General features: G+C 48.0%; 1 protein-coding gene across 4 annotated transcripts in view; it reads left to right on the top strand.

Annotated features, from left to right (window-relative positions):
* Window positions 1-14009, top strand: part of DCLK2 (doublecortin like kinase 2) — a 137705-nt gene that overhangs the window by 106031 nt on the left and 17665 nt on the right. For all 4 annotated transcript variants that reach the window (XM_036241547.1, XM_036241544.1, XM_036241548.1 and 1 more), the window contains 3 exons: window positions 1173-1230; window positions 9552-9671; window positions 9901-10047. In XM_036241547.1, coding sequence (XP_036097440.1) covers window positions 1173-1230; window positions 9552-9671; window positions 9901-10047 — 325 coding nt within the window. The remainder of the gene's footprint in view (window positions 1-1172; window positions 1231-9551; window positions 9672-9900; window positions 10048-14009) is intronic.

Raw genomic sequence — 14009 nt, 5'->3', positions numbered from 1 at the left:
GAGTTATATTTTTGTTTGTCCAGCTTTATTTTAAGGTCCTAAATCCTCAAATGGTAAGAAATCCCTTCTTTTAAATTCCAGGCCTTTTGTAAACATTATTAAAACTGGGAATGACTCCGATTAGAGTGTTTGTGTTTATATGCTGTTTCCCTACCTGTTCCAAATGGTAACTTTTACTGTTCCTGGGGAATTTTCCAGAAAGCTCTGGTAACTGCAGTTTTCTGTTCTGCTGCATCTCCAGTGAGGCTTTAGTGCTTCTTAGATCGGCGCACCCAGTAGCTCCCATCCTCCAAGCCTTTCACTTAGCTCTGGTACACAGATTGCCACCCAAATAACGAATTAAGCATTGAAAACATGCCTTCTAAAGACTCCTTAGAAATCGGAGGCAGGGTTTGGTTCATGTGATGGGGAAGCACTTGCAGTAAAAGTTGTTTTTCCAAGGTGGTCGCACCAATGTCTGCTATGACCACCTAGCAAAAGCAGCGGCCCTCAGAGAACTCGGATTCCAAGAATCCTGCCGTGGTCTTTGCCGGACCATTTTCCTATCTGCAAGGATGTTTTTTGGCACGTGCAGATTAAAATATGCTAAAGGTGATTAAATATTCAATAATGGCATCAGGAGTCTTGTGCCTGAGTAAATGATCTCTCTGGTACCAGAAGCGGGCATTTAAAGGTGCGGATAAGATGGCACCAGAAGGAGTTTGGGCCGAGAGAGAAGATATTGGAAGTCTAGGGACTTTTCAGTTTTGAATTGTGGACTAATTAGTAACTAATGATTAATGCGAAGACATATTGATAATGGGAAATTTTCCATTGCTGTGATTCATTTTTCCTAATTTTATGCTGCCACCTACGAGAACTAGCTTGAGATTTAATTATGGGAAAAACAGTTTTTGTCCATGTCTGATACAACAGTGTTTAAGTGATTTTAATATGTAAGTTAGTTAAGAATGATGTAATTACTAATATTTATAAAAGGAGATTGACAGGGTGGCCTTGGATTTTTTTCCCCCTTTTGGGTACCCTTCTCCCGGACCCCACTGAGCGTTTTCTCCGATGCGCACAGGAGGGAGTGGTCTGTCTTCCTGAGTCTGTGCTGTGGAGGACACCAGGGGCGATGATGGTGTCTTCGATGTATGTCTTTAAATGGCCTTCCTCTGATTGTTCCACAGGTCCACTGGAAAGGAGTTTGCCCTGAAGATTATAGACAAAGCCAAATGTTGTGGAAAGGTACAGTCTATATAACTGCTTTGTAAAAGAAACAGAAAAGCCTTGGTAAGATGTGTATTGTGCCGAAGGCATTTCAGTGGAGATGTGACAAGACCATAGCAGGACTAATCCTCTGATCATAGTGGGGGAAATACTATGAAGCTTCCCCCTCCCCTGCCGTTTTTCAGAGATCTTCATCCTAAAACAGTAAATTGATTTGATCTTGGTCCTCACTATTAAAAAGTGTTAAGTTCTCTTCCCTAGGAGATGTATATTTCAAAATAAAACCCAGCAACACACAACAGGTGTGTCAAGAACTGTGAGGAGTCTGAGACTTGACCCTACTTTCAAATTTAGAAGTTAGCCTTCCTGCTTTATAGATGCTGGCAGAAGACACAAGCTCCCCAGGTCAGAGGCAAAAAGAAAATAGTATTGCTCATGGCACAGGCAGCCTGAGCTCCACATCGGCACTGGTTCCCCGCAGCCCCCTGGTCCCACAGGGGGCGATGCAGAGAGGCCCAGCCGGATGCCCTGCACACAGTGGGTTTGTGTCGCAGCAGAGGATCCCCAAGCTCAGGAAAACCCCAATCTTATGAGAGCAGCTAGCACCCCTGACCAGCCTTTGCCCCAGAGGAGAACATTGTGTTTATTATCATGGTCAGAAGACAAATCTGCCCTCTGCCCCTGTGGGAGACCCTATCTCTATCTTCCAAGGGTGTTTGTTCTACAAATATCCTTGGAAAGATAGTTTGTAACAAAATCGGTGCAGAAACATGGTGAAGATGTGTCTCCCCAACCAGATGAACCTTTTTTTCTTCTGTCCCACTCTAGCTGGGGCTAGGAATGCTGCTGGAGAACTGGTATGTTAACCGTGTTGGAAAAGATTTTTATTTTATAAGTGACAACAAAGACCTTTCTAGAGTCCATTCCGGTAGCCTGGCAGTTAGGACAGTGGGCTGTAGCGCTCACTCTGCACCTGGCTGCTAGCCACATGTGGCTGCTGGGCTCTTCAGAGGGGCTGGTCTGAATGGAAACATACTCTGAGTATTAAATGCACAGCAGGTTTGAAGACTTAGTCCTAAAAAAAGAATGTAAGATACCTATTAATATATTTTATATTTTATTACATGTTAAAATGATATTTTTGATATATTGGGTTAAATCATAAGTAATATTTATTTTACCTGTTTTGTATATTTATTCACATGGCTATTAGAAAATTTAGATTTACATATGTGGATCATAATTATAATTCTGTTGAACAATGCGTAAAGTTTATGTTGTGCGTAAAGTTTATATTGTACGTAAAGTTTAATCCTTGCTCTGCAATTTTTTACTGTGTGACCTTGGAGAAATTACTTAGCACCTCTGTTTCTCTCTTTAAAATATAGTTATTAATAGTACTTAAGACAAGATTATTGTGAGAACTAATGGAATTAAGGTGTGGGAAGTATGTACACAATACCAGTATATAATAACATGTTGACTGTTAACATTATTACTATGCCTGAGGAATTGAGAATTTATAATTAGGAAGATGTTTCTGTGATAGTAGTGATTATATATTTATGGAACTCCTAAACTGGTCTTTATTAGACATTTACAAATTTGTGTATTTTTAACAGAAAACTTAATATATTATGGGGAAGTTTTAGAAAAATCTCAGAACCCAGAATGGAAAATCCAAGAGGCGTATTTGTCATATGTAGTTTTTTCTCTCTACTTTGGACAGCTGATGAAGCAGAGACTGTGCATGCCCCTCTTTTCTTTAGAATTTTCTAAACTTTCTTTAATTCTGTGTGCCTTTTACTTATTGTTCTAACAATAATGTTAAAATTACCCGCTGCAGGTCTTTTCCCAGGTGTAAGTAGGTGTTGCTCTTTTTATCTGGTGTTGTGGGACCTAAGGAGAATCTGTCGACTTTTCGGAAGCCAAGTTCTAAGCAACTGTTGTATTTTTCCAAAAAAGTCAAAAAAATAATTATTGCTGTGGTAGGGATATTGTTTACCTGATTAAAATTTAAGCAGCTGTTTGACTAGTTGAAAAAACAATCTTTCTATGCAAAAAATTCAGTCTCTAGTGCACAAAGTGCTGAGGCAGCAGCGTAGGTCACTCCAACACTGGTCTTGTTTTCCCTCGTTACTGACGACATTCTCTTTTTATACTTCACGACCGTGTACTTATTTCTCTCCTCATACTTTTTTCTGAACAACTTTTCCACATCAACTATATAAAATTATAAATTCAAAACTTGATCTATTCCAAATAAGTTGATTTTCCGATTAGATTTTATTTTTAGAAAAAAAAATGTAAGGAATTCAACCACTGGGTACTTTTGGTCACACTGGCTTTGTGGATTGTATGTGGAAAATTAATAATGCTGGAAATAATATCTGCCCTTTATTAAAACGTATAATCTATCCAGGCTTGGGCATATGGAACTTTGCACAATACTTTTAATGACTTGTAAAGCAGATGAACCAGTTCTACAGATAAAAAATAGAGGTTCAGGTTCGATAGCTCCCCAGTCACACAGAGGCAGAGCAGCGAGAGGAACTGTGAGCCAGTTGGTTGCTCAGCCCGAACCTTGGCCAATCTGTCATGCTCCCTCTCCAAGTTATATTCATGCACGTGTTCATGTAACAAGAACCTGGGGAGGAATTCTTAACCTCTCTGCTCTTCTGTTTGCTCTTCTGTAATTTACATGAGCATTATTAGGTAAATTTGCTCATTTACCTAATATTTAACACATGTGCAAGATACTGTGCTAGGAATAGGGCATTTTAGCATATAGATTAATAGCAGTTCTTCAAAAAATGTTATGGGAGTTTGGGGGAAGCATGTGAGAGAGAAGGAGATGATCAGTGATGACGCCATAGAAGCGTTTGGCCTGGCCCAGCCGGTGTGGCTCAGTGGTTGAGCTTCGACCCATGCACCAAAAGGTTGCTAGTTCAATTCCTGGTCAGGGCACATACTCAGCTTATGGGCCAGATTCCCAGGGGGGCATGCAGCAGGTGGCCAATTGATGTTCTCTGTCATCGATGTTTCTATCTCTTTCTCCCTCTTCCTACCTCTCTCTCTAAAATCAATAAATAAAAAATTTAAAAAAAAGAAAAAGCTTTTGTGCTGGACTTCCGGTAGTGGGCAGGACTTCCGGCTCTGGCAGGATTTCAACAGGAAGTCATGGAAGGACCGCCTGCCAGGCTGCTGCAGCCTGAGCAAAGGCCTTGAGCAAGGAAAGCATGTCCCATTCTTCTTACTAGGAGATTATTGCAAGATCTGCCGTGGGGCCAGATTTATGGAGGCTGTTGGGAAGGCTATGGTGTTTGTAAATTTGAGAATTCTTCCATGTCTAATAGTCTAGATAACATTAATTCTAAATGAATATTTATTGAATTCCCACAGTGTCTGAAGCTCTGAGCCTTCTGTTAGGTGCTTAGAAGTGGTCCTTCCTTCTCTTCCCACCGCTTTGCATTCATTATCCACGCGTCAGGAGCCCAGACAGGACATAAATCCAAATGAAGGTCGTGGTCGTTTCCTAAGGATGTTGGAATAAATTATCCCAAACTTGGTGGCTTACCACAACAGAAATTTACTCTCACAGTTCTGGAGGCTGGAAGTCTGAGGTCCACACCCCTTGGTGACCCTGGGGAGAATCTCTTCCTCGCCTCTGGCTAAGTATGTTCTGGTGGCTGATGGTGTTCCTTGGCTTCTGGCCACATCCCTTCAACCTCCCCCTCCGTCTTCACATCCCTTCTCTCCTGCGTGTTTATTTTTTCTCTTCTGTGTGGGAAATCTCCCTCTGCCTCGTATCTCCTAAGGACATAAGGAGATAAGCACCCAGCTGACCCGGAGTTATCTCTTGCAGAATCGCATCTGTGAAAACTTTTTCCCAAATAAGGCAACATTTACAAGTTCCAAGGACTTGATATCTTTGGGTGACCATTATTCAATGGTCTACATATCTCTACCACAGAAATCACAGATGACGATTAAACATTTTCTCTCTGATTGTATTATCCTCAGCAATGCTTAGTAGGCACAGTGCTACCGGCTGTTGTATTACCCTCGGCAGTGCTCGGTAGGCGCAGGGATGCCAGTTGTAAAGTCAGTGCTGGTCAAGAGCAATGCATGATGTGTTGACTCACTCAAGCACTTGGGGGCTCACTAGGCCCTTTACTGGAGAGCAAGATAAATAAAAATCTCCAGGTCAGCCCAGTGAGAGTTGTGGTGGGAGCTGGCACAGAGGGCAATGAGAGCTAATAAGCAGCATACCTACCCCAGCCATGGTTGAGCAGGGAGGCTGTTTAGAGGAGGTGGGAGCTCATCTGGTCCTGAGGAGTGAACAGGAATTCACCAAGAAGTGGGGAAAGAAAGTTCCTGGCTGAGAAACTACCGTGCAAAGGCCTAGAGGTCTAGGTGAGAGACTGCAATAGGGACAGAAGGGAGGGGCGGGCTCAGAGGCCATTGGGAAGGTAGGACTGGTGGCAGCGGGGGCAGGGCTGTACTGGAGGGGGCGGGGCTGGGGGATTCGGTCCGCTTTGGGCAGCCAAGTTCACGCAGTGAGTCAGGACCCAGGAGGCAGGGACTGTTTTATGGGGCTGGGAAGTGTGGAGACAGGATGATTAGTTTGGTTTGGGAGAGTTGTTTATTCCCTAATCTCTCTCCCTCCCTACTTCCCTCCTCCTCCTCCTCCTTTTGTCTCTCTATCTATCTCTATCTCTGTCTTTTTTGTACCTTAAAAACCACCAGGGCCAAAGATAAGGGGTATCCTTTGCCAAGTTAGCAGTTTTCTTTGTCATTGCCGCTCACACAGATCCATGGAACAGGGCCAAGAAATGATTCATATGTAAATTATTCGGAGTCAGAACCATGAATCACTTAACATAAATAATGGTAGATGATGGGACAATGCTAAGTTCAGTGCAGTTCAAGACAAAAGTGGTGTTCATGTGGTATGTGGAAATCTTTTCCTGGAAAATGTAATCTAGAGAGTATTTTTCCTATTAGAAGGAAAGATTAAGAAATGGGAAGGTAACATTTGTAAAGATCTTCATGCATTGCTTTTGTGTTGTTTCTGTTGGTGATTAGTTTAAAAAGTGGATTGTTCCTTCACGAGCCAGCCAGAGGCTGGGGACAAAGGCTGACGGCACCCACACCCCAACAACATTTGCGATGTGCTTAGAATACCAGCTGTGGTCAAGTAGGACACAGAGAGCCGAGATCATCAATAATGTAGAGAAAATCCGCAGCACTGTTGGAAATGCAACACTGCTGGTGGTCCCGGGGAGTGTTCTCCAACATCCTAGAAGACTTGCTGTTGTGCCTTATATTGGAAAATATACCTTTGGGGAGGGATGGTCTCCTTAGGTGGTAGACATCTTATTTTAACTCCAATTTGAGAGAGTTCTTGGGTCCTGGTGTCGGGGATTATTTTACACAGTCACTCTAAATTAGCATCACAAACAGAGGTAAATTTACAGTCTCTTCCAACTTTGGTGGAAATGGGGAAAAGGGAGAACCAAAGTGATACATCCTTTTAGTGTGTGTGTGTGTGTGTGTGTGTGTGTGTGTGTGTGTGTTTTAAGCCTCTTTGACTGCAGCTGTAGTGACTAGTGTCCTCTCGGCTTCACAGAGAGTGAAATAAATGTATTTGCTCGCCTTTACTTGTTCACAAAAGTACAGCTCACTCTGCTGTTCAGTGCTGGGCACAGAGGATGCAGAGGCATCCAAATAAGCACCCAAAGGTGGAGTGTTTGCGGAGTCTTTGTCTCTGTGACCGCGGGGCTTGGCTGCTAGGCTGAGTCCCTGGGGAGGGGCCAGGGGCTGTCTGCTGCCTACATGCTGCCGCTCTGTAATTCACACATGGGGATTGGAGACAGGTAGGTGGCCCTGTCCCTGGCCTCCCAGGCGTGGTGTGTTAGGGTCCGTTTTTCCAAGAGATTTGGAAGCATTTGCTGAGTCCAAAGCTGGACAAAGACTTCCCTGCCCTGCTCATGAAGGGGCGTAGGTTTTCCTTCCTGCTGAGAGCCTGGTGTGGATCTGCCTTGCCACCCAACCCAGTGTGATACAACCTCTAGTTCCTGTCTCTTCGAGGAATTATGTACAGCTTTGCACCTACCATTTCCATTGTGAAAAAGTCCAAGGTGAAAAATTCCAGTGTGACTTTTACCATAGCGATTGCCTCTGAAAGGTGACGTTGTGTAGCACAGAAAATGTGGACTTGGGTGACAGACAGAAACCTTGGGTCTGCGTTCTGCCTCAAAGGTCTGCTGTAAGGATCAAGTGTTAAGACGTTGCACAGTACCCCACACAGCGACAGACAAATGGTGACTAGATTCCCAGTCAAGTTTGGTTCTTTCTGTAGCCCGCTCTGATCAGCATTTGCCTGCGCATGTGGCAGCATGTTTGAGTGACTGCTTGGACAAGCACAGTGCACCCAACACAGGACACAGCCCCCCACCCACCCACCCCGGGCAGGAGCTTGCAACAGATTCTCTCTGCATGTTACTTATTGTCATCGTTTATGCTTCCAACTATTGTCAAAAAGCATTTGAGGCCCTGGCTGGTTTGGCTCAGCAGTTGGAGCGTCGGCCCGTGGACCAGAGCCCCGGGTTTGGTTTCCACTAAGGACACATACCTCGGTTGCGATTTATCCCCGGCCCTGGTTGGGGTCCTGTGGGTGGCAGCCACTCCATGTGTCTCTTCTCTCTTCCTCCTTCCCTCCCTCCCACTCTGTCTGATGATAAATGCAAAGATGTCCTCGGGTGACGATTTAAAAGAAAGGAAAAAAAAGCATTTGAGATGGCCCAGCCGGTGTGGCTCAGTGGTTTGAGTGTGTTCCATGGACTGAGAGGTCCCAGTTCGATTCCTGGTCAGGGCACATGCCTGGGTTTCCGGCTCGATCCCCAATAGGAGGCATGCAGGAGGCAGCCGATCGATATTTCTCTTTCACATCTAAAACAATCAATAAAAATATATTAAAAAAATAAAAATCTTTATAAAAAATCATTTGAGATGACTTGGACTCTAAGCAGTTCTTAACCTGTGGGTCGCGACCCCTTTGGGGGTCAAACGACCTTTTCATAAGGGTCGCCTAAGACATAACAGTGGCAAAATTACAGTTATGAAGTAGCAACAAAAATAATTTCATGGTTGGGGGTCGCCACACATGAACTGTATTAAAGCGTTGCGGCATTGGGAAGGTTGAGAACCACTGGCTTGGAGTAAAAATACCTAGACACATGGATGGGTGAAGATAGGAGAGGAACCATAACTAGTATCCTGAACTGGAGATAAGATAATTATGTTCCCACTGCAGTGGAACGCAAATTTAGCTCTGAAATTCACGATAGCAAAGCAAAAGGAAACGTACAAGGGACGCTCCCCCCCACACATATGGATCTATACACGTGTGTATTTAGGTAGCAAATGCCATCTCTAGAATGTGTCAGAGGGCAATTAGTTAATTTTACAGACTGTACCCTAAATGCAAAATAATTTGTTATTATAGTCAACAAGGATCAACAAACGTGACAGTGTTGAAAGGTCTCCCGATGACAAAGCACAGCGGTCGCAGTCTGTGGTTGGGGCGTGGAGAACAGCCCCTCGACGCTGCGGGTAGATCTGTGCTACGGTGCTGGTCCCGGCTGCCCAGCCACCAGACTGACACTCGGGCGGTGTTTTCAGGGAAGTGAGTCACGTTAACATGAGAATCGGGGTCCCCACGGTCCTGTGTGTTTTCTGATTTCTGAACTACAGGATGGTAAGGCGCGTCCTCTGGTGAATGGTTTCGTTGCAAGTCGGAGAGGAAGAAAGCATTTTTTTCCCGTGAATTTCAATGTAGCTTTCAAATTCATAGGAGTAGTTTACAAACAACAGAGTTTAATGCCCACGTCATGTGCCACAGCTGCCGAGGTTCCTGATATGCCTCGTCTTTGTTTCGGATGAAATGGAGCTGAAACGTGGTTCCAGTCGAGGCTCATGGTGCAGCGCCGCGTGGGCCCTTCCGTGGCATCGCAGCGCCGCGTGGGCCCTTCCGTGGCATCACAGCCTCAGCAGGTGTGGGGCCGCGAAGAGACGAGGCTTTCCGTGCCAGGGCCATGCCACCAGAATGCTGAGGGGTGTTTGAAGGATGCCTGTTTCCTTTTGTTAGTGGCAATGAGATGTCACCCGGGCTCCTCTTGTCCCCATGGGAACCCGAGAGGCCAGGGTGTGGTCTGTCTCTGCACCAGGGAGCTGCTTCCTTCGGCATCAGATCTGCGGGCTGTGACGTTCTCCGGAACACAGCGACGGGGCAGGGGGTCGATGTCTGACGCAACTCTCTAACCCTTGTCTTACAGGAACACCTGATTGAGAATGAGGTGTCCATACTGCGCCAGGTGAAACATCCAAACATCATCATGCTGGTGGAGGAGATGGAAACAGCTACTGAGCTCTTCCTGGTGATGGAATTGGTCAAAGTAAGAGGGGGAGAGATCTCAAGACATTATATTGGTGCTAGACCCCAAAACTTAACCACATTGTTGAAGGAGCTAATCGGAAACGTGTTTTGCTACCTTGAAACTTTATTCATAATCATCCATTTTAGCGGCATTTTCAAAAAATTGACTCCAGGCCAATGAACCCTCGCTGTTACTTCCGTGGGATTGCCACTGTTGATACTGTGCTATGTTCTTTCGTGTCCTCTAGGGTGGAGACCTCTTTGATGCAATTACCTCCTCAACCAAGTACACTGAGCGAGACGGCAGTGCCATGGTGTACAACCTGGCCAGTGCCCTCAGGTATCTGCACGGCCTCAGCATTGTGCACAGAGACATCAAGCCAGAGAACCTCCTGGTACGTCATCTCTGCTTCTCTGTTCCATCTCATGCCGCTCCTCCTTTAACATGACCAGAATCAGGCCTGGTTGTTTTGGCTCAGCAGTTAGAGCATCAGCCTTCAGACCAAAGGGTCTTGAGTTTGATTCCTGGTCAAGGTCACGTACGTGGGTTGCAGGTTTGATCCCTGGCCCCAGTAGGGGTTGTGTGAGAGGCAACCAATCGATGTGTGTCTCTCACATCCATGTTTCTCTCTCTCTCTCCCTCCCTCCTTCCCTCCCTTCAACTTTATCTTAAAAAAAAAAATTAATGGAAAATATATCTTCAGGTGAAAATGAAAAAGTAAATAAAATAAAATGATCATAATCACATGCAAACAATGACATTTTAAAGATTACATCAGTCCTGCAGGAAGGGACTGAGTTTAAATTTTAAAAGTCAATCTGATGCAAGTCAGTGGCCACAAAATATTAATGAGTTTCTTCAGTACATCTGTATTTCTGCATGTATTGTTCACCAGACTTTAGAAAATGTGTTTTCACTTGTGTTTTGATGATGGTACTGACGGAAGAAAGGTGAGCAGGAATATTATTTTGAGGCAAAATAGTCTGAAGAATAAATTGGAGACAGAATGAGAACGCGAGGGTTCATTTATGTGCCGGACAGAACTTTGAGCATCTAATCCATTCACCTCGGCTTTACAGACACGGGAATTGAGACCAAGAGATGCCGTTTCTTTTCTTGCTTAAAAGTCCCATTTGCCCCATTGTTCTACAGAAGAAAGGCTTGTACTGTGGCCTTCAAAGTGCTTCATAATCTGGCCCCAGTTTACCCTTCCAGCCTCCTCTTTGTTACCAACCCTTCCCCATGCATCCGGCCGGGTGGCAGTCACCTTCAGGTCACCTTCCTGGTGGCCTTAATAACTAAACGAAGCTTGCTAAGTGGCCCATCCTTGTGTCTGCATTGTAGAGGCTTTGCAGAGAGGCTGAGCGGGGAGTTAGCTGTGCACCTACCCCCGGACACACCCAGGACAGTTGGATTATCTAGTTCTGCCTTCAGGCCTGAGCGGTCATCATCATGACTGCTTGGGAGGTGAGGGTACCTGCGTCTTCTATACCATGTTCATCCCAACGCGGGTTCCCCCACTCGGTAGTTAGTTGAGACTTGACTTGATCCGCAGCATCATGCCTGGCCTGCTGTTGTCCATGCTGGTCTCTCTTTGCACTATCCTGTCTCCCACAATGTGACAAACACATTGTCTCGTGGGACAGTGAGCCCAAGGCCCGTCTTCTTGGACCTCACCCCCGGGCAGAGTTAGCTGTGGCCACCTCTGGTTTCTGCTGATCTTGTCATCGGCTCGTCTGTCTCCTGCTCTGGGCGGTGAGCACCGCTGGGCAAGTTGTGTGTCTCAGTTGTCTTAGTCTCCCCAGCGCCTTGAGCAGCGGAGGTGGAGGAGCTGTTTGGTGACTGACCACTGGGGTACTGGGCCCACTAGCTGCTGGCTGACTGACTAGCTGTTGGTGACTGACCACTGGGGTACTGGGCCCACTAGCTGCTGGCTGACTGACTAGCTGTTTGGTGACTGACCACTGGGGTACCGGGCCCACTGGTCTGTACGGCCCGCATCACGCTTGCGCTGCGCGAGCAATGTCGGGAGGAAATGCACTGATGACGGGCTCTGGGGCCATGCCGGGGCCTCCTGCCCCTTCGGAGCGCCTGTTTTCCCCGCTGGGTAATACCGTTTTATGGTTTCTGAGCGTCCATTTGAAAGTATGGGAGTTTCTTTTCTTACTGTTTTCTGCCTGGAGGGGACAGTGTTCTATTTCTGTATGTTCCTATTAGGAAAACAAATATCCCTGCTCTGTAAAGTCAGAGGCCACATGGATTCAGTCTCACGCACTTGCAGGAGGAATGGAGCCCGAGCTATGCCGGGGCCGCAGGATGGACGTGAGGGTGTGGTGTTCTCTTGGCGAACGGGCCTCTCGCCATGGTGACCTTGCCGTGACCCTCAGGCCCAGGCTCCCCCACCATCTGGCCCAGGGCCTTCACAAACACAGGACTGTGCCACGGATGCTGGGGTGGTAGCGAGGACACCCCTTGATCTCTCCAGCTGTGAGCCCCCCACCCCCATGCTGCAGTTATTGACGTTCTCTGTGGACAAAGGAGCCATAGGTCCCCGAGAACCATGGGCTCCTGTGGAACCAGCCCGAACCCCAGCTCCAGTTGTGAAGGCCCTGCAGGAAGCTCCCTGAGACACAGGTGACCTTCGCTGTGAAGCACCGTGTCCATGCCCCAGCCCACTGGGTCCACCGGCGCCTGTTCCGCTCTCAGGCGTTAAGGTGCCTACAGTCAGATCTGAACGCTTGCTGTGCACCCAGGGGAGCGGCTGTGAGGGGGCGGGGTCTCCAACTCCGCGTGTCCCAGCACGAAGCCCGGACACTGGGAGCGGGTTCCTGCTGGTACAGCCCAGCCGAGCCGTGTCCGCCCTTCCCACCTGTGCTGCCCGGGGGAGAAGGGAGGAGGACACACACTGATGTCTGGATGCAGCTGATGGCGAAGTAGAAAGAAGGGCTGTCGGGTCAGCCTCCGGACACCCTCGGCTGCCCTTACCTAAGTAGATGTCTGCCTTCGAAATCCCGGTGGACCCGGCAGACCCGGCAGATTGTAGATGAGTCGGCAGGTGGGCACGGGCGGAGGGTGAGGACGGGCGGAGGGTGAGGACGGGCGGAGGGTGGGGACGGGCGGAGGGTGAGGACGGGCGGTTGAGGCACTGCAAGGAGACCCGCAGGGACTGTCAGCCTCTCCTGCTCCAGAACCAGGTTCAGTTCTCAGAGACCGCACGTGCAGGCCTCTGTGTGCCTGCCGGCCTCTGGTGGCCGTGGGTAACTCAGACCTGCGGGGGCTGCGGGGGTCTCCGTGTCGGGGCGCAGCGTGGGCATTGCCGCAGTGAGTTACGGCCAGGCCGTGCCCGTCAACGTTAACTGTGGGGCCGGTGATAAATTCGCTGTCCCGGGTTCCGCCGGCGAGGACGGGGTCGGTCTCTGCGGTTCGGAGCCTTCCTAAATCATCGCGCTGACGTCTGTTCAGAGAACACGCGGCGTTCCCGGGTCTGTGGGATCTGCATTCCGCACATTCTTCATGTGTGCATTCGGAGCGGCTGACTTCTGTCCGAGCGGCTGAGCCTGCGGGGCCGCCCCTCCCCCGCTGGGCTGCCTGAGCCCACTCCGAACCCGAACCTGAACCTGAACAGTGCGGGCTGCCTGCCGTCGGGGCTCTGCCCACCGCGGCGTGTCGGAGCAGACTGTCGCGGGCCTGCCGGGGTGCGGGGTGCAGGCTGGAATGCACGCGGGCTGTCCACACGTCACTGGAGTCCTCTGTGCCTCTGCTTCCCCATCTGTGAAATGGGGCCGACGCTTCTCTTCCTAGTGGCCCAGTGGGTGGCTGATGAGTCCAGGGAGAATGCTGACATCTCCAAAGTCCTGCGAGAATGTCAGTTACTGGGGAGCCCTAACCCTCTGCCGGACCAGGGCCTGGAGCCTCGCTGTACTTACCTCCTTCTCAAGGTCACGCTCTTAAAGCAGCACCACGTGTGTGTGTCTGTGTCAGAATCAAAGTCACACGTGTGTGTGCATATATATGGAGTGATAGACAGATGTTTGTCCTGCTTTAAAGAGAACCTCCAGCTGAGATATGAAATGTGCTCAAATTGTCGTTCACACATTTGCCTCTGCGTCACTGCGGGGAGAAGAATTGGATAAAATGTTATTTCAGGCTGGTCTGCCCCTTATGACATTTCTCTTCTGATGTTTGGCCAAGAAGCGCCGCTTGCTCAGACATAACTCAGCGATTATAGACTGTTCGCTCCCTTTCTGTTTCTCTCCTGCATCTGACCGGATTCCTGGGAGGGACCTGAACACGGGGCCTCTGGGACCTCTGAGGGCCTGACAGCGGCCCCTAAGTACCCCCAGGCATCCCTAAATT

This window comes from Molossus molossus, unplaced genomic scaffold, assembly GCF_014108415.1.
Source record: "Molossus molossus isolate mMolMol1 unplaced genomic scaffold, mMolMol1.p scaffold_m16_p_4, whole genome shotgun sequence".
NCBI classification, from domain to species: Eukaryota; Metazoa; Chordata; class Mammalia; order Chiroptera; family Molossidae; genus Molossus; species Molossus molossus.
Note: the sequence above shows the minus strand (reverse complement) of the source record. Positions and strands in the feature narration are given on the sequence as shown.